Source organism: Populus nigra, chromosome 6 (assembly GCF_951802175.1).
Source record: "Populus nigra chromosome 6, ddPopNigr1.1, whole genome shotgun sequence".
Taxonomy (NCBI): domain Eukaryota; kingdom Viridiplantae; phylum Streptophyta; class Magnoliopsida; order Malpighiales; family Salicaceae; genus Populus; species Populus nigra.
The window spans coordinates 11,795,632-11,814,223 of record NC_084857.1 but is presented as its reverse complement, the minus strand read 5'-3'; the positions used below and the strand labels follow the sequence as shown (position 1 = coordinate 11,814,223).

At 35.6% G+C, this 18,592-nt stretch overlaps 2 protein-coding genes across 3 annotated transcripts; one reads left to right on the top strand and one right to left on the bottom strand.

The window, feature by feature from the left end:
- Positions 1 to 325: 325 nt before the first annotated feature.
- On the bottom strand, positions 326 to 10,089 carry LOC133697152 (uncharacterized). Its single transcript, XM_062119542.1, has 11 exons — positions 9,218 to 10,089; positions 7,508 to 7,772; positions 6,535 to 6,697; positions 5,652 to 6,405; positions 5,111 to 5,540; positions 4,836 to 5,017; positions 3,353 to 3,512; positions 3,023 to 3,250; positions 2,131 to 2,481; positions 1,219 to 1,320; positions 326 to 1,004 (listed from the first exon to the last, which is right to left on the bottom strand). The coding sequence occupies exons 1-11, from the start codon at positions 9,778 to 9,780 to the stop codon at positions 780 to 782; spliced, it is 3,423 nt and encodes a 1,140-aa protein (XP_061975526.1). The 5' UTR covers positions 9,781 to 10,089; the 3' UTR covers positions 326 to 779.
- Positions 10,090 to 13,129: 3,040 nt separating this feature from the next.
- LOC133696854 (meiotic recombination protein DMC1 homolog) lies at positions 13,130 to 17,280 on the top strand. 2 transcript variants are annotated; one of them, XM_062119138.1, is made up of 14 exons: positions 13,130 to 13,246; positions 13,375 to 13,457; positions 14,067 to 14,158; positions 14,242 to 14,313; positions 14,410 to 14,448; positions 14,573 to 14,630; positions 14,751 to 14,796; positions 14,913 to 14,958; positions 15,486 to 15,547; positions 15,685 to 15,751; positions 15,835 to 15,927; positions 16,034 to 16,102; positions 16,184 to 16,262; positions 16,496 to 17,280. In XM_062119138.1, exons 1-14 carry the CDS (start codon positions 13,233 to 13,235, stop codon positions 16,714 to 16,716), a joined length of 1,041 nt encoding a protein of 346 aa, XP_061975122.1. In that variant the 5' UTR covers positions 13,130 to 13,232; the 3' UTR covers positions 16,717 to 17,280. The 2 variants fall into 2 exon arrangements, with proteins under 2 accessions (XP_061975122.1, XP_061975121.1); XM_062119137.1 differs by lacking the exon at positions 13,130 to 13,246 and having other exon boundaries at positions 13,283 to 13,457.
- The last annotated feature ends 1,312 nt before the right edge of the window (positions 17,281 to 18,592 follow it).

Below are 18,592 nucleotides of genomic sequence, written 5' to 3'. Positions count from 1 at the left end.
TTTTACAGTCACTTAAAGTATTATAATTATTTTTTTTGGTTGACCCGGGTTGACCCAGGTCAACCCATCTGACCCGTGACCCACTCATTAGATCGGGTCAACCACCGGGTTGGGTTTCAAAACTATGCGACAGAGCCCCAACTCAGCTCAGTCAACTGCAGAATGCTTTGGCCAGGATATCATCCATAAGATGCAAGGTGCTTCAATTCAAGTTTAAACGTGATGATGCAGTAACAGAAAAATCTTGGCCTGCAAAATAACCATAGAAGTCTAGCAACCTACTTACTACGAGAAGTTAGAACAAGTAAAAATATCCTCCCCAAAATAGGCAAGAAATCAAAACCATGACCAGTTCATATTCCTTTTCCAAACAAGTAAATCAAAGTTTGAAAGCTTTGTTTACCTTTTTGAGAATGTTAGTAACTTATTAGAATGCCTACTTACATTGAAAAATACATCAAAGCCGCGACATGACACAATCAGACACAGAACTACATAGAAAATTTACAGACCTCCAGATTAAAAAAAAAAGACATCAAGTGCCCACTTTGTACCCATCACCTGAACACTACTCACAAAGAAAGTTGAAAGATGCTGCTAATTCTAGCTCTTCAACTACAATGATGGTACACTAACTCTAGAGAAAACCCAAAGATTTGATTCCCAGAAGCCTTAATATTAAATATAATAACACAACATCCTAAGGCTACAAAAATTTGGGGTTGGGACTAAACTATTACCCAAAGATTAATCTAAAACTGTACCCAACTTTCCTTCAACTAGTTAATGCTTGTCCGTGCAAGCAACAATTTGTAAATGTCTGAAGCTGTGGGACGGTCAGCTGGATTTTCCTTGGTGCATTGACAGAATACATCAACAAGGAATCTCAGAGTTTCTGACTCAACCTCGGGTCCCTCCAGATCTGAGCCAGACTGAGTCGCCAAATGCTCGTCAATGGATCCCAATGCCTCTAGCTCATCAGTTAGTGGTGGTCGTTTACCTGACTGCTTATATCAAGAGAAACCAATAAAAGAACAGCTCAAGACCAGAGGTAACAAAATCAAGCATTGACCAAAAAGCTAATAGTACCACGGGAGAAAAAGATTTTACTGATTCGTAATGCTTGCAGTGCAACGGCAACACTAAAATCTTTTTGCATCCAAGTGTTAACCACCCTCAATTATCCATTAGAAAATTTCAGTTTCTAGTGAGATGTACCTGTAGAAGCTCGTGTATGTGTAGGTCAGGTAAGCCGGAATATGGCACCTGTAAAGTCAACAATTCCAGAAGCAGGCATCCATATGACCAAATATCCACTTCCTACAACCAAAAGAAAAAATCCCATTACAACTCTTACTATCAACATTCACAAACTAAAGCATATGGAAAGCAGTATGTTTTTGCATGCAATATGGGGCCATAGCCCAACACAAATTCATCACAAAGATGCACATATTTGGCATAGTCCGTCTTAGTAGTATAGCCAATGTTAATACAGTTTTGATACAGGGATCAAAATTTGTACCTAAACTGGTGGCATTTTGAGAAATCAGAAATTTGATCCTGCATCTGATGATATGCAACACAACTAGTTCCTCAAATGCTGGTATTTGCTGATAAAAACTCATTTAGAATATAGAGCCAGTCCAATTCATGGAGGTAAGCCCTCAATTTTATGAATCCCGGACAATACACATTATTAGGATAAGTATTGAACAGCAGAAGTAATAATTAGCTTCACACTTCGTTGCAGTTGATAAAAACATTTAAAAGACTACACAGGTGTTGGTAAACAGCTGTCACATCCCTTCAACCTTAAAGGGCAATTAAAATTTGTCCACATCATTGCTAACAATCCAAAAAAATCCTCCCTTCCACTCCATATTCAATTCAAGGTAACGAGAGCAAGACATGCATGTGTTTATAATTTTTCATGCACGTGTTTAATTTTATGTTTACATAATGACCGATTAAAATCACTCTCATTCCAAACATTTAACTTCTATGGAACCCACATAACTGTAACACAAGTGCATTGGAAATGTTAACAATCACATGAGAAAAAAAATATCTAGCCAAGCACCAAGAATTAATGATTTTCCAAACTAACAGACAGGAGAAGCAACATACCAGACCATATGTGCTGCGTTTATCCATTGCCCGCAAAACCTCTGGAGCCATCCAGCGTGGTGTTCCAACACAAACATCAGGAGGTGCAATACCTCTATGAGCAATACAGCACGTATGCAAGAGAGACCTGAGTGGCACAGCTCTGTCAAAATCACAGAGCTTCACTAAAGGCATGCCATCAGCTCTCTTATTATCCAAATCAATCAAAATATTTTCACTTTTTATGTCACGATGAATTATATCTTTGGAGTGAATCTCTGCCAATGCACATGCAACATCTCGTGCTATACAAAATGCCATCTCCACTGGTACATGCTTCTCACCAGTTTTTGATAACTCCTCTACATAATTCTAGTGCATCATGAGAGCAATAATCAATAAGAAATATGTGGAAAGCGATCAAATAATTGTGTAAAAAAAACAGATAACTATGTAAGAAAAACAGTTAAACTCAACCATGTCTCAGACAAACACTAGTTAGGGCAAGCTATGTGAATCCTATTTCTCCTTGGCAAACTACCAAGGCCAAGCTTTTCTGCAAAATAATTATACTACATATGAAATTACAAACGTGGGATAGTTACAAGTGGCTGCTTAATGTTAGGGTATTAGATGAAGCATTGAGTGACATGTGGTACAAGGATGAGGGATTTGTAGGTTTTGATTGTCAATAAATAGTTGGTTTTTCAGGAGCAGTCTTGTGAAATTGCAGGAATTTTTTTTTCAGAATAGGTAAATTAAAATATAGTTCACGTAATCGTTTAAAACTAACCCCATTACCCAAACTAAAATTAATCTTTGTAGTTGCCAGAAGCAAAGCCAGGGCATGTAACTAGTTCTGCTACTATCATGTTTGCATCTGCGAACTAAAAAAACAAAAGAATAAAATTACCTTTAAAGATCCCCCGTTAACATACTCCATAAGAATAACAGACTGTAAAATGCGGCGTTCTGGATTTCCATCTTCTGATGGAATCCACTTTGAAGATAGCTGGTGTCCATACATTTCAACTATGCAAGAGTGTTGTAGCACACCTAAAACTCTTACTTCTCCAAGACAACTATATTCAAAATTCCTAATTTCATCTGCTGAAGCCTCACACACCTCTAAAGTACGCACCTGCATCAGAAAAGTTCATTAGATAGAGTCAGCAATCGTTGTATGTTGTACAGGGGAAATTCCTTGGTTATGAATATACAAACCTGCAAAAGCTGAACATACCTTTGCTGCAGCTTCAACCGATTCAAATTTGCACCGAATAAGAGTACTGGAACCCACCTTTCTTATCTCATCAGATGTTGACAGAGAAGGAAATGAACAACCAGGACTGGTAATGCTCTTGGTTGAAAGGGGAACTTCAGCCCGACTGAGTGGAAGATACCTGAAGCAACAAGCAAATTCATGAGAATATGAAATCAAATGTATAAGCAGACGAGTGAATGTTGACCAAGAAGATAATCTTATTCTTGGAGCTTGTTTGGGGAACAAATGCTTTAGTGTGCTCCTGTAATTCAATGTGCATTGAACAACTAAAGTTTCATATAGTGCACACTTTGCTCTTCCATTTCCACAATTTACCCTCTAAATCTTTGTTTATTTTTAGATGAAGAAAAACAAACATGTTACATTATGAAGTAGTTGTACAAAAGATAGCTGGAAAATAAGTCATTCCAATAAAGAAAAACAGGCAACACAGATCACAAAAAAGGCGCTCCAATCTACAGTTCCCTTAAAAGAACCCGCCAAATGGTAAACAGGACACAAAAACACTATCAAAATATAAAAAATCTCTAAATAGCACTAGAACTGCATATTAATTCTGCAAAACAGTTCTGCTCAAACACGAAAATAATCATATATTCTTCAATGTTTAGGTTGTGTTTGGTATGGGGTGAAAAAGAGTGGGCGTGAATTATTCAGGGAGTAAGTTTTAAGGTGTAAATTTTAAGGGGGGGATTTTTTGGGGGGTAAAAAACTATTTGTTTGGTAGCATTCACAAATCACTTGCATATATTAATAATTTAATAACAAACACTAGTTGTGTATCTTACAATCTCTTTTGTATTCTTCAAAACAATTGCTTCAAGTCATCTTTCTTTTCTTTTGTTGTGAGTGTCAGATTTATCATACTGGAAACTTGAGATCAGTGCAAGCTCATCACTGCTGAATGAGATTGCAGTTTTTTGCACATGGGAAAGATAGGGCTAATTAAGGCTTTAAGCAATAGGCAAGTTCATGTAAAAAAAATCCAAGAAATATGTGTTGGATGTGTTTGAGAGATCATGGATAATCGCTATGGCTGGATGGGAGAGCAAGGAGAGATGGTGGAGAAAGAGACATCAAGTTCGAGGAAATAGAGACAAGTTATGAACACCAATTTCAAGAAAAAAGATTAAGGGTGGATCTTACCCCCGTGACTGGGGAGTAATGTCCCACCCCACTTTTGGGGTGAAATGTCACCCTACTGTAATTTTAACCTGCAACAGTTTGTCTTACCCAACAACATTAAAAGAGGCAAAGGTTTACAGGGGTAAGTTTTCACCCCTATCACCTCCTGCTTAACTTAACTTTACATAAAAGAATTCACACCAGGGGAAAAATCAATGTTGCATGATATTATGGACTTGAGCATACAAATTCTAGCATCTGCATGCATATATAACGAAACAACATTGCCATCGCCACTTTAAATAGCAGGACTGACCTGGAAAAGTATTCCAGATCTGTTTCTTCTCTAATATCATGTGGACGGCATGCATCCACCACCATCCGGACCAGTGAATCACCCCTCCTGCTGAGAATGACATTCCACGCATGTGGCGTGAAGTCCAAGTAACCCCGGACAAGTTCACAAGGTAATGGAGGATCCATTCGGTCACATAGATACTGGAGCAATTTCTATTAATAACTGAAAATGTACTGCAAGTAACATAATTATTCAACAACTAATATTGAAAGAAAACACAAGACAAGAATTACCTTCATTAGCAACGCTCTGTGTCTACAAACACCAAACTGCAAGCTCCCTAAGGGAATCACAATGGAACCTCGTCTTGCTTTAATAGATCGCAAAGATCTCTCACAGAGATCGGAGAAACAAATATCATCTACAGTTTCCAAAGTCTGTTTACCAGCAGAGCTGATACTTTCATTATTTCCAGTTGAGCATGTGCAAACAAAAGGCTTCCTGTAGTTTGAACCAGACACTGCTTTTCTTGTCCTTTCAACAGCACCACTTCTATCACTGCCCCCAAAATGATCAGAAACAAAAAGTGCAAGCAATGATGCAATCTGCAAGTTATCAACAGCAACCTTATTCCTCTCCTTGGTAGAACCATTTAATCTCTTCAAACGGTACACCAATGCTTGAGCAGAGAGAGCTATTGCATCCAACTGTTCATCCTTCTCCCTAAAAGAAACAATAAGCAACCACAGTCATTAACACTAAATAAGCATTATCTAACCACACAGTAATAGCGCAGTCGTGTTTTGTATGAGCATGTCTTGAATAAGAGTTGACCTGTCCAAAAGAATGACCTCGCGTGAGTCAAGAGACAAGATTTGCTCAAAATTCCTCAGTGGCATGAAAGGTCGGTCGCGTCCTGCATCATAAAATCCATCTGGTAGTCGGTCCTCAATGCTGCAAAAAGAAAGGTTGCTATATTTGCAAGACAATCTTGAGCTATCTTCTGTTGGTCTCCGACATTTACAAGGTTTTGGATTATCAAGATCCCTATCATAATGCCTTTTTGACTTGTAGGTGATTTTGGATTTTTCTGAAGATGGATTTTCATCCTGACTACCAGCTTCACCCTGTAAAGGACCTAGAGATTCATCTTGCACACAACATACTTCTTCCTCATTTTTATTTATAGACCCAAGGTCGCATGAGCAGCTTTCCACGCCCTTTTTTGAGCTGATTTTATCAGCTTCAACACTGATAAGAAGATTTTCGACTTCAGCTTCTCCAGAAAGTTCAACTTTTTCGCCATCATCATCATCATCCAGACCTGCGATGTCTGATATACCCTCTTCACAAATCTCGAAGTTACGGACATCAAGATTGTTCAATTTGAAACTTTCACTTTCCTTCAGATCCAAAGCTTCAGCATGGCCCTCACCTTTCCACTTCCTGCTGTTGTTTAATCGTTCTTGACGAGCTTTTTGTTGCAAATAATGTCGCCGTTTCCACCGCTTACTGGACCTCCGAGTTGCAAAGCATCTGCTGTTTGATGAAGGCACAGTCACTATGCTTGATGCAGCATGATTGGAACCTGCATCACATTTTTGATCATCAAAAGTTCATTTGACACTAAAGTAGAGCCAATGAATAAAAAACCTAAGACATCCATAATAAAAAGCTTTTCAAGTATATAAACAGAAAGTGATTCAAAAGTCCTCACCATTACAAGAAAAATTATTGCCATCGTCCTGAAAGGAGGCTTCGTACACGTCCATTTCAACTGAAGAGCTAATGAAATCATCATTTGATAAGTCCTTTCCATTTCCTTCCAATTTGCAGCATATCCATGAAGGTATTTGACAAAAGCTGAGTAGCCTATTGTTCTTGAAAACAATAAGCATTAAGAAGATCAATAAACATGATAGGTTTAGGCCATCCAAACTTTGAACCCGCAAAAGTATAAAAATTTAAGTAATTTAACCACAGGACCACCCTTCCATTACAGAGTTTGCTGACATATCAAAATGATTTCCAGCAAAAATTTAAAATGCTCATGCCATATCCTACAAAATGTTGCATGACCATCATGTTCTCGATATCAAGAATGAACTACTTGCAACCACAATTAGGTGTGGCCAAGTCACCAGATATAATCTCCAATTCCCCCCTAGCTTTGAGTACAACAGGCAAGGAGATGCAATGAATAAAAGATCTAAACACACCAAACAGCCAATGCCATGGGTGTAATAACAGTATTGAAAAACACTAAACTAAAAAAAAAAAGAAAAAAAAAGTATAAGTTAGCATCACAAAAAAAAAAGTACAAACAACTTAAACCTTAAGAAAAATAGAAGAGCGAATTATAGATGTTCTAACAGAGAAACAGAATCAACATGATTCTAGAGAAAGTGCAGTAATGTGGTAAGAAAGTGATTATTTAGCATTTTGACCAGAGATATGGGCCATGAACAAGAACGACCGAAATGGTTAAAGTTGCTTGATGCAAAAGGTTAGAATAACATGTTGAGTAAAGTAGTAGCAGCAGCATAATTTTTGAGGCATATCAAGTAATATTCTAGAGAGCTGATTATTACATCCTAGACTAATCAATGAACCGAGTGGAAGTACCATTACACATCTGGAACCTGAATGTAAATCACAACCTTCCCTAAAAGTTCATTACAGAAAAGTACCTGAAGATTTAAATACTGGAGGCTATGCATTGAAGTAAGTTCAAGAGATCCCAGTGACGTCAGCCTGTTATTTAACAGGTCCAAACTCTCCAATCTTTGCAATGAGGACAAACTTGAGGGTAGTTCAACTAACTTATTATTAGATACTGTTAATGATATCAAGGCATTTAAATAAGTTATTTCATTTGGCAGACTCTTTATCTTGTTGAATGAAAGATCCAAGTACTCCAAGTTACTTAAGCAGCCAATTTCAGGAGGAAGATATCTGCAGGAAAAAGTACAACATCAGATCTCTCTGTTTCTTCTTCTTCTTCTTTTCAAATTTCTGATAAGCAGTATGTAGCTAACTAAATTTGTGAGTTGTTATTCAAGAACTACATCTCTAAAGTTTGGTACTAACAACTTCTTGGAAATGCTGAGGACCGAAACTGAATTTCATTTTAGATTCACTTGGAGGTATTACACAGCACTCAAATATTATCGAGGCCCAACAATTCAGAAGGGTGCCAAAATTTAAGGGTAACACTAAAGATTATGTCCTGTCTACCTTTCCGAGAATATGATGCATATCAATGGTGTTGTTTAATTTATCACTTTAAGGTGACTCTGCTCCCAATGTTTTCTCTCCTTCCTTGATATTTTTTACCAGTTAACCTTTGACTATTTCTTTAATAGCAAGCATTAGCCACTCTATCTTGTTTCATTGGATTTGGCAAAGCCCTTTAAAGATGTCTCAAAATGTCTACCATTGTTTTGAATAAGATAATTCTATAACTTAACAACATGGAAACAATGGAAGCAAAACATAGATGATAAACTTGAGGTGTTGAAAGGGGGGGAGTCAGGCACCTAGAAAGATAATTTGACTGAAAATGTTTTCCTTTTTTTTTCTCCACAAGCTAAACTACAAAGGTCTGGATGAAGAACTCTGTAAGCTAGTCGAATGCATACTTGCAAGCATAATAGGTCAAGCAGACAATGCCCATGATTCATTCTTGTGGTGTTTATTTCAGACCATGTGGTAGCCTACATCACACGCTATTAGACCTATCCTTAGTTGTAAGTTTTCCCCATAAAAGAAGTGATCATTCAGCAACACATTGATTTCTTACAGCCAACACCTTTATTGTCCAACTTCCATTCAGAAAAATTCTACCTCGTATAAATTGAAAAGGAATTCTTTTATTACCGAAGCTAACAATAACAATAAAGGAGAGCAAAACAAAAGAATCAGATTATTGGATTCAAACATAATGTTTCTTTCACCAACAACCGCCCTTGAATGCGGTTCTTACAAGAACACAATAATCAACAACATTTAAAATCACCATCTCCAACATAAATGATAGTTTTCCCTCAAAAAAAAGAAAGTACTATTATTTCTTTTCATATGCCAGCGAAACAATAAACAATCAAATATAATTTCATAATTTTACTGGAATTCATAACATCATTCCTAAGCAAGTTTTTTTTTGCTAACCTACTAATTACCTCTTACTAGATCGAAAGCAAGCAAAATAAATTAAAAATTCTTAATTTGACTGGAATTTGTAACTACATAGCTACCCCATGTAGTGTCCTTTCTTTTTTCTTGATAGAACAAGATTCAGTTTAATTTCTTTCATTGAGATTTTCACATTTCTCCATTCCTAAATCCTCTAAACTATAGAAAAACATAACATGATTCAAAACCGACACACACACACTTACCTTATAGAGAAGTGACACACAGAGAGCTTTGTCAAGCACTTAATCCCAGAAATCTCACTCAAAATCGTCAAAACCGAAGGTCTTGGCGGCACTTTCGAGAGCTCAAGCTCTTTCAACCCTTTGAATTTACTAAAATTCAAGCCATTCAACCCTGGCGATGATACTTTGACTTGCAAGCACTCCAATCCCACCAAATTCCCAAACTCCGCCGGAAACAAATTCACTTCATTCCCAAAAAACTTGACCGTCCTCAATTTTTTTAACCCGCCCACCGACTTGGGCACCAAACTAAAGGCATTCTTATACAAATACAAACCCTCAACTGAATCATCAGATTTTTCTAGTAAATCAAATTCCAAGCTTTTGCCTGTAACATCAAGAACCAACTCATCATCCACGTTAGCACTTCTTTTTTCGACATGATTGTGACTGTTTTCTGTTGCGGTGGCATTGAATTCAGTGGAGGGTGATTTTGGGGATTTAAGGTTTTCGGGGTTATCGGTGGAATTCGACTTGGATCCGGTGGAATTCGACTTGGATCCGGTGGAATTGGAAGGCTGCATTGGGTGAATTTGAGAGGGAATAAGAGGAATTGAATTTTTGTTAGCAAAAGGGTGGTTCAGAGCATGTTGTGCTTGTGAAAAGAAAGAGAAGATCTTTTGGGATATTTGGGAGAGAGAGAATACCAATTAAGGACAGAGAGTGGAGCATGAGAAATTAGAGGAGCCGGGGGGGGGGGGGGGGTGCGGACCGCTCCCTTTTGCTGTGTAGTTTTGGTTTGCGCGAAAAAAGAAACCCTAGAATCTAGAGGGAGTTGCTGTGATTTTAATCAATTTACGTTTTTCAATAAAGGAAGGGTAGGGAGGAACTTTCGTTTCTCTTTCGCAAAGAAAATACAAGACGTGTCTGAATTTATCCTATGCCAAACCGAACGATGCAGTCCCAATTCGACCGTGGTTGTTCGGAGCCGAATACAAGACTGTTTATTAATTTTTGGCACCTAATGATTATTTCTCGCAATAATCATTTTCTGTTAATCTAAAACGTTATCAAAATAATATTGATGAAACATAGAAATTGACCCAACAATAGCAAAAAAATAAAATAAACAAATATTAGTTGAGTGTTTTTTTATTGTTAAATATGTTTTTTTATTTTTTTGATAAAAATACGTCAAATTGATATATTTATAAAAAAATTCAAGTATTTTGATATTTTAATATTAAGAAAAATATATATATAAATTATTATTTTAATATAATTTTAATTAAAAAATATCTTTAAAAACTACGTAATTAAAATAAAAATAAAGGAAAGGTAAATGATTATTGCTTTATTTTCTTTCTCACGCTAACCATAGCGATTAACAAATCTAGACATTAGGCAAGTAACGTAGTTGCGGCGATCAAACAGATATTCTTAGGGAAAAAACACAAGCAATATAAAGATCCAGGTTCGACCTCCCTCCTCCCTTTAAATGTTAATATATATATATATATATGCGCGCGCGCACCTAGAAATATAAAGTACCTCTCTGTCTGTAAAGGACCATGATATCCTTAAGATAGCGATGCTAAACGAGAGATTTTGGTGGACACTGTTAAAAATTAAAATTTTATATATATTTTTTTGATATATTTTGATACAAAAAATAATTTTTAAAAAAATATATTTTTTTAATATATTTTAATATGAAAAACACTTTAAAAAAACAACAACCATACTTTCAAATAAATTCAAAAAAGTTTCACCTGCATAACCAAAAAATACGAACAATTCAAAAGGTTCTCCACCAACCTCAGACTTGACGTGTTCATGGGAAAGCAAATATAATGTATTTAGGGGATGGTTGTGGTTATTTTTTAAAGTGTTTTTCACTCAAAAATATATCAAAATAATATTATTTTATTTTTAAAAAATTATCTTTGACATCAAAACATCAAAATGATCTAAAAACATAAAAAAATTAATTTAAAACAAATAAAAATATTATAAATATTATAAATTTTTTTTTAAAAAAATTAAAATATAAAAACAAAATATTTATTTCATAAACAATGTCTGAGCATCAGGAGGCTATAGCCCTTGCAAAGAAACGAGGGCATAGCAAACTTGCTTTGTCTTTATTGTTAGCAGTTTTCTAATTGTAAACATTAACATCAAATAAAATTATAATATCCATGATTTTATAACTTTATGATTTTTACATTCAAAATAGATATTTATAAAAAGCTTTAAAAGAAAGTATGCATGTATCCATATTAAACCTCTTTGAGAATTAAAAATTTGAATATGAATTGATGCAGAAAACTGTATTTCTCTCTTAATTTTTTTTAATATTCTTTATATAAATTTTAATGGAATCAAATGTACTACTATGATTGGAGAGATGACCCGTTTTTTTAAAAAAAAACTTTTTATTTTACACATTTATCGAGTGTGTAGTTATTAAAATAAAAAATTATTTCTCAAAGTTGACCAATAAGATTTCAACATTAATACTTTATTAAATCATTTAAAAACTTATTGTTTTATTTGTGTGGGTCACATCTTACATTCTTCCACTCAGCTCTCGTGACATTATCTTTCTTTTAAGGTTTTATAAATATACTAACATGATATGCATGGAGTAACACTAAAACTTTATATATATTGGTTTCACGTATATCATAATTAAGTAGGAACTAATAAGAGTCATGGTAGTTGCATATCATTTATTTGACATGGTTTTTTTCATATATTATAATATTATTTTTTGCTTAACATGATAAATGAGAAACATATTATAGATTTAGCAATGATATTTTATTAAAAACGATTTATGTTATCATCATTTTAATCCAATCATATATATCAATAAAATATCATAAATATATTTATAAATGATCTCTTAGTATCAAATACATAATCGTAATAAAAACTTTAAACTTTTAATTTATGAATTTTAATTTGTATCATTTTTTTTTAAATAGTTTAAATCATTTTTTATTGTTTTAAATTAAGATATCGTTCGATATTATCATCCAGTTATACCTTTGAAATTTTTTGAGTATTTTTTTTAATTTCAGATTAATTTTTTAGTGATCTTGAATCATTTTATATACAGGTGTTAAAAATAATTTTTTAAAAAAATATTTTTTTATATGATTTTTTAAATAAATAACACTTTAAAAAATAACCCCAATAACATTCTTAAACATATCATTTTTATCACAAGTTATTCATAAAAAAAAATAGTTTTGATTTATGACTCAAAGTAAAAAAAATCCTTTTATAAATCATATCAACACATTCGTAATATCTCATTATGTGTTATTACTTTTCCCACTAGGCGTATCACAAGTTAGAGCGTGTTTGACAACGTAGTTGTATGTGCTTTTTAAATAACTTTTCGTGTCAAAATACATGATAATAATGTTTTTTTATTTTTTAAAAATCATTTTTAATATCAGCACATCAAAATAATCCAAAAGGTACAAATTATATTAAATTTTAACAAAAAAAAATTTCAATTTTTTTAGAAACACAGCCACAGCCGCGTTCCAAAACGCTGTCTTAACACAAGACGAGCGGCATCAGATGAAATAATCGTGGATCTCAACCGTCTGTGACTAGGGCCTGTTTGTTTCTGCGTTTCAAAAACGCTTTTGACAAAATTTAAAATTTTTTTATTTTTTTATTAACTTCAAATTAATATGTTTTTAGTGTTTTCAAATCATTTTGATGTGCTGATGTCAAAAATAATAAAATATCATTAGCATGCATTTTGACATAAAAAACTATTTGAAAAGCAACCGCAACCACACCGCCAAACAAACCCACGAGTGAAATAAATTTTTAACCCCCCCCCCCCCCCCCCCCCCCCGCCGGAATTCCATACTCCCGCCTCTTTAAATTCACGCCTGTCTCACACAATTTGCATTTCAAATCAAAATCTCTCTCTCTTAAACAAATCACTATTAACAAACACTAAAAGTCTAAAAGTTGAAGTTTCTTCTACTGCAAGTCAGCGAAGATGACCGCACTCAAGTAAAAGTCTATTAAGCTAATCAGTACTTTATCCCTCCTCTGATCTTTATTTGACCAGAGACATGATTAACAGTAGCAATTACTTACTAATTCCTCAATTTTCCTGTGCTCGTGATGGTTGTTTTTAGAGCCGAAGAGCAAAACCATCTACAGCTTATGGAGCGAGAAGAAATGGATGGCGAAGACGACTTGTTCGAAGCAATCGAAAAGTGTAAGATACAAATTATAAGCTCTCTTTCTCTCTGCATTACCGATTGTTTCCTCTATCGATTTTTACTCGCCCCCCCCCCCCCCCCCCCAGTGTTGATGATCTGCTTTTGTGTTTTTGTTTGTGTGGATGCTTAAATCACAACTCGAATTTTACTTACTTATATATATATATCCTTTTTTCTGCTCCTTAACTCGGATTCTCGATTTGTGTGCACTTTTCATTATTTTAATTTGAATTTGTACACGAAAATCCTTCGATGTTGGTGTGGTAAAAGACGCTTCCTCTTTGATCTATCTGCTGTGTTAGTATTTAGCTTTCAACTCAGTTCTATAAAAAATGTAAATAAAAATGGCGACAGAATATTGTACATGTCCTGCTCTTGATTTCTCTTTGTTTTTTTCCTATTCATGAGAAGATTAACTAGGACATCATTGCTGAGTATTTACTGTTTCAATTGAACTTGAATTTTTCTCCGTGCCTTGAGATTTGGTGTACTACTGTCGATGAATTTTACTTGATTTATTGAGAAGATCAACTTAATTATATTTTGTTGCTCAATGCTCGGTCTCCTTGTTTGTGAATTGTGATGCATCTATGCATTTCGTGCAGTGATCAATCAAGGCATCAATGCTGGAGATGTCAAGAAGCTTCAAGATGCAGGTATTTACACCTGCAATGGCTTGATGATGTTCACGAAGAAGGTATACAACTTATTTCCAACACTGGTCATTTAAATGTAAGTGTTTTAGCTCCATCTGATTACCATTACCTTCTTTTTATGCAGCACTTGACTGGAATCAAAGGATTGTCCGAGGCCAAAGTTGACAAGATTTGTGAAGCTGCTGAAAAGATAGTAGTTAGTGCTCGTTTTATAGGATAATAATCAAGATGGTGATAATGTTTTTAAGCTTGATTTTGATGCACTGTTGAAATCACTTTATTTTCTTTTCAGAATTATGGCTATATAACCGGAAGTGATGCTCTGCTCAAAGTAAGTTCAAATTCCTCTTGCTTTCTAAATTTGAGGAGATATTCAAATCTTATAGTTCCAGCTTCTGGTTTTTATCGCCTTTCAAGTTTAAATCTCATTCTTGTTTTATGCTTTTATGCTGTAGAGGAAATCTGTGATTCGCATCACAACTGGAAGTCAAGCCCTGGATGAACTCTTAGGGGGTAATCTATCATACCTAGATTCGCTTAGAATTGTCTGTGCTGCTGGTGTATATGCATTCACATAATGTGCTGCAATTTGTTTTTCTGTGATTGATATGATCGTCTTGATTGATTTGAAAGGTGGGATTGAAACTTCGGCTATCACAGAAGCTTTTGGGGAATTCCGGTAAGAACAAACCTTTTCCTATAAATTACTGTATTTTCTGTTGACATCTTCTCTTCGTTCTCACAGATCCTAAAATCTCTGTACTTGTACACTAACCATAGCAATATTATTTTTAGATCCGGGAAGACACAGCTCGCTCATACTCTTTGCGTCTCTACACAGGTTCCTCTATCGTTTTACTCTTTAATAAGGTTGCTGGTAAAATATCTATGGCTGTGGTGTCTGTTTAAAATGAGAATATTAGTTGTTACTCATCAGTGCTGTTAAAATATGGCATGATAGGTGATGCCTGTTTCAAGGAATGTTGAATTTGTCTTCAATTGAAAAAAATATGATTATCTGTTAATAATAAGGATATTCTTGGAATAAGTAAAAAGTTTACAAAAATCTGAGCCTAAAAATGGACAACATTGATCCACTGATCTCCAAATTGTTACTGCCAAAATTTAGGCATAACACAATTATTTTCTTGAGAATTATTTTCCAGTTAAAAGAATTTGAAGTCATGTACGAACATTATTTCTTGTTTTTCTGATGAAGTCCTTCAGTGAGAGTGCCAGTCATGATGTGATGTCGTGGGTAGCACTGCCATTGATTTATGCAGAAGACTCATTATCTGAATTTCAGATTTGGAAATGACAATATGTGCCCTAAGCTTTGCTAAATATGAATTCGTATTGCGTTTGCAGCTTCCTACACAAATGCATGGTGGAAATGGAAAGGTTGCTTACATTGATACTGAAGGAACTTTGTATTCTTTCTGTTTTCCCTTCCGTCTTAACCTGTTCCAGTATATACAATTCCTTTTTTCATGAAAAAGTAATGGAGAATTATAATCATATGATACCTTGGCAGTTCCTGTTTGCTTCCTTAACTCTGTTCTTGCAGCCGACCTGATAGAATTGTCCCTATAGCTGAAAGATTTGGAATGGACCCAGGAGCTGTCCTTGACAATGTAAGTATGAATTTCTATTCTATTATTAATTGACTTATGGAAGCTGATCTCCTCTGTCACTGTTTTTTCTGTGAATGTGGAAGATCATTTATGCCCGTGCATATACTTATGAGCATCAATACAACTTGCTTCTTGGTCTGGCTGCAAAAATGTCTGAAGAGCCATACAGACTTCTGGTGAGTTTCCCCCCCTCTTCTTTTAAGGTGAGTTGCCAACTTGCCTGTGATGCCTGCACTATGAGGCTTGGTATGATGAAGTCTGATTGTGCGCCTATGAGTTCAGATTGTTGATTCTGTTATCGCTCTCTTTCGGGTGGATTTTACTGGAAGGGGAGAGCTTGCAGAGCGTCAGGTGAATTCCAAAGTCTTTAGTGCCTATAATATCATATCCGTATCGTTTATTTTCAATGACATTAACATCTACCCTTCGCAGCAAAAATTGGCACAGATGCTGTCACGGTTGATAAAGATAGCTGAGGAATTTAACGTTGCAGTCTACATGACCAACCAAGGTAATCTTGACTTATATTATCACTCATGGAAGTTATAAATAATTTGCCACACAGCTTTGATTCCATCATTATAAGGTCTTCTTTTATGTAGCTAGTTGGTTTTTCCCCACATATCTATACACCTATGACCTGTAGCTCGCTGAAAATCATGGTGGTGCATTCAGCACGGTATAATTTTATTTCTGGTGATTGCATTTTAGAGCTGAAATATAACATCGATTTGTTGGTTGCAGTCATAGCTGACCCAGGTGGAGGAATGTTCATATCAGATCCGAAAAAACCAGCAGGAGGGCATGTGCTTGCCCATGCAGCCACTATCAGGTTGATGTTCAGGAAAGGCAAAGGTGAACAGCGGGTATGCAAGGTGTTTGATGCCCCAAATTTGCCTGAGGCTGAAGCAATATCCTTAATCTCGATACAATTGGTTTTGCTTTACCTTTTGATTCTGGTTTAATTAATCATGTTTTCATGAAAAAATGATTATATGATACAGGGTTGGCTTCTTTTTTGATAAAATGATAAAAAGGCTGCTGAAGTAAAATCCGAAGAACAATAATGCGTCTTCTCTGATCCTAATTTCCAGCCAAGTGTTTAATAGTTATTGAGAAGTTATTCTTGACCGAAGCACGTGTTTCAGATAACATCAGGAGGCATTGCAGATGCAAAGGACTAGAAAATGACACTGCTAGAGGTGCTTCTGCTGAGCTATAGGAGTTGGAAGTAGTAAAATATCTCATTTTTCCTGCTATCTACTCGTAGATTTGTTATATGCGTGCTTCTGCTGGAGAAATGCCATTGACAGTATTCAACTTATCTGTATGCTGTTTTAAATGGTTTTCTCATGGCTGTTCTTGTCCTTTTGTTTTCGAACCACGTGGCCGCTCTTGTCCATGCTTCGAATTTCCTAACCTCTTTGACAAACGTGAGCCTAGATGTAGAGTAGCAGCATTCGTTGAAAACAAATGGGACCACTGTACCGCTTCCTTTATACAATTTAATCCTGCAAGGTTCCTTTTTATGGTCAGGTGCTCGTAGAGAAATCAAGCCATTTGGTTCAATGGCACATCCAAGCTAAGCCAAGCCAAACAACATAGGGGCCTTGCATTCCATCATCCCTTGCTTTAATTCAAGCTTTCTTATGAAACTAGCGTAAAGAGTAGACCATAAAATAAACTAATGCCTTGCAAGAAGTACAAGTAGTCATGTGTACTATTTCATACGAGCTCTTCAAAGAAGTTGCAAGGACGAAGTCAGTTTTTTCTTCTTCTTTTTCTTCAAATCTTGACCATTAGAGACAAATTATTGCGATAGGGACTTGAAAGTAACAGATTATCCGATTCATCTCCTTTGCATGTTTGACTCCCAAACCTTTTATCTTAATCTGGTCTCCAATACAGTCGGAGTATGGCTTGAAGCGCTGTACATCCAGCGGTTCAGCCCCCTCCAGCTACAGGTTTCTCTTCCTCCAAGTCGTAGAAATCCCATCCGGGAATTTACATTACAGCCTCCAAAAAACTAAAGCAGCCCCCCTTACTAGATCTCGGTGCCTACTTTCAGATTAGCTCGGTTCTCACTAGTTTTTATAAAGGGTTCCACTGTAATCGTGTTGATTCTTACTTATTTGCTCGTTGGTCGTTGCCTGACCTGGGGAAATACTAGCAAAAGGTCCATGCCTTTCTCGTAAATGTTTGGATCAGGTGGTTAGATAAAGGTAGAGCAAGTGCAAGGTATGTCCCTTCATCGAAGGATGGCATGTCACTTCCCACTGCTTCCTCTTAGAGTAGAATCCATCTGCTTCAATTGGATGCACAGATGAAAGCAAGATGCTTGGTTTCAGCCATTCCAAAGATCCCAACTCACCAGGAAAATGACAACCGAGAGTAGCGAGGTGCCGAGCTGTGAAACAAGGTTCCCCAAAAGCTAGTGTGCTATACTCGTATAACGGTTAGGATTTCTTAGCGAGGGGCCGAGCTGCTATGCTTTTTAGGTGGTTTAGGAACTACTATAAATATATATTTCAACATAGTAAAAAATAAAAGTTCATCACTCCTATGAATATAAATATATTGCTGAATCATGTTAAATCCTATGTTTTTTTTTATAAAAATTTTATTACAATATTCATCAATAATTACTGCAGATTTTTCACACCATATAGCAAATACTAGAGCCAGTAAAATGGCAGTCGCTGAAGCATAATTTACTCAGTGTTAGCATCCCTGCGAGTATAGTGCAAATAGCCCCAGTATGGCTAGCTCGTATTGAAGGAGGATAAAGGTATTAAGAAAAGGGATTTCACGAGTATCAATAACCCCATTCCCTTTTGGGAG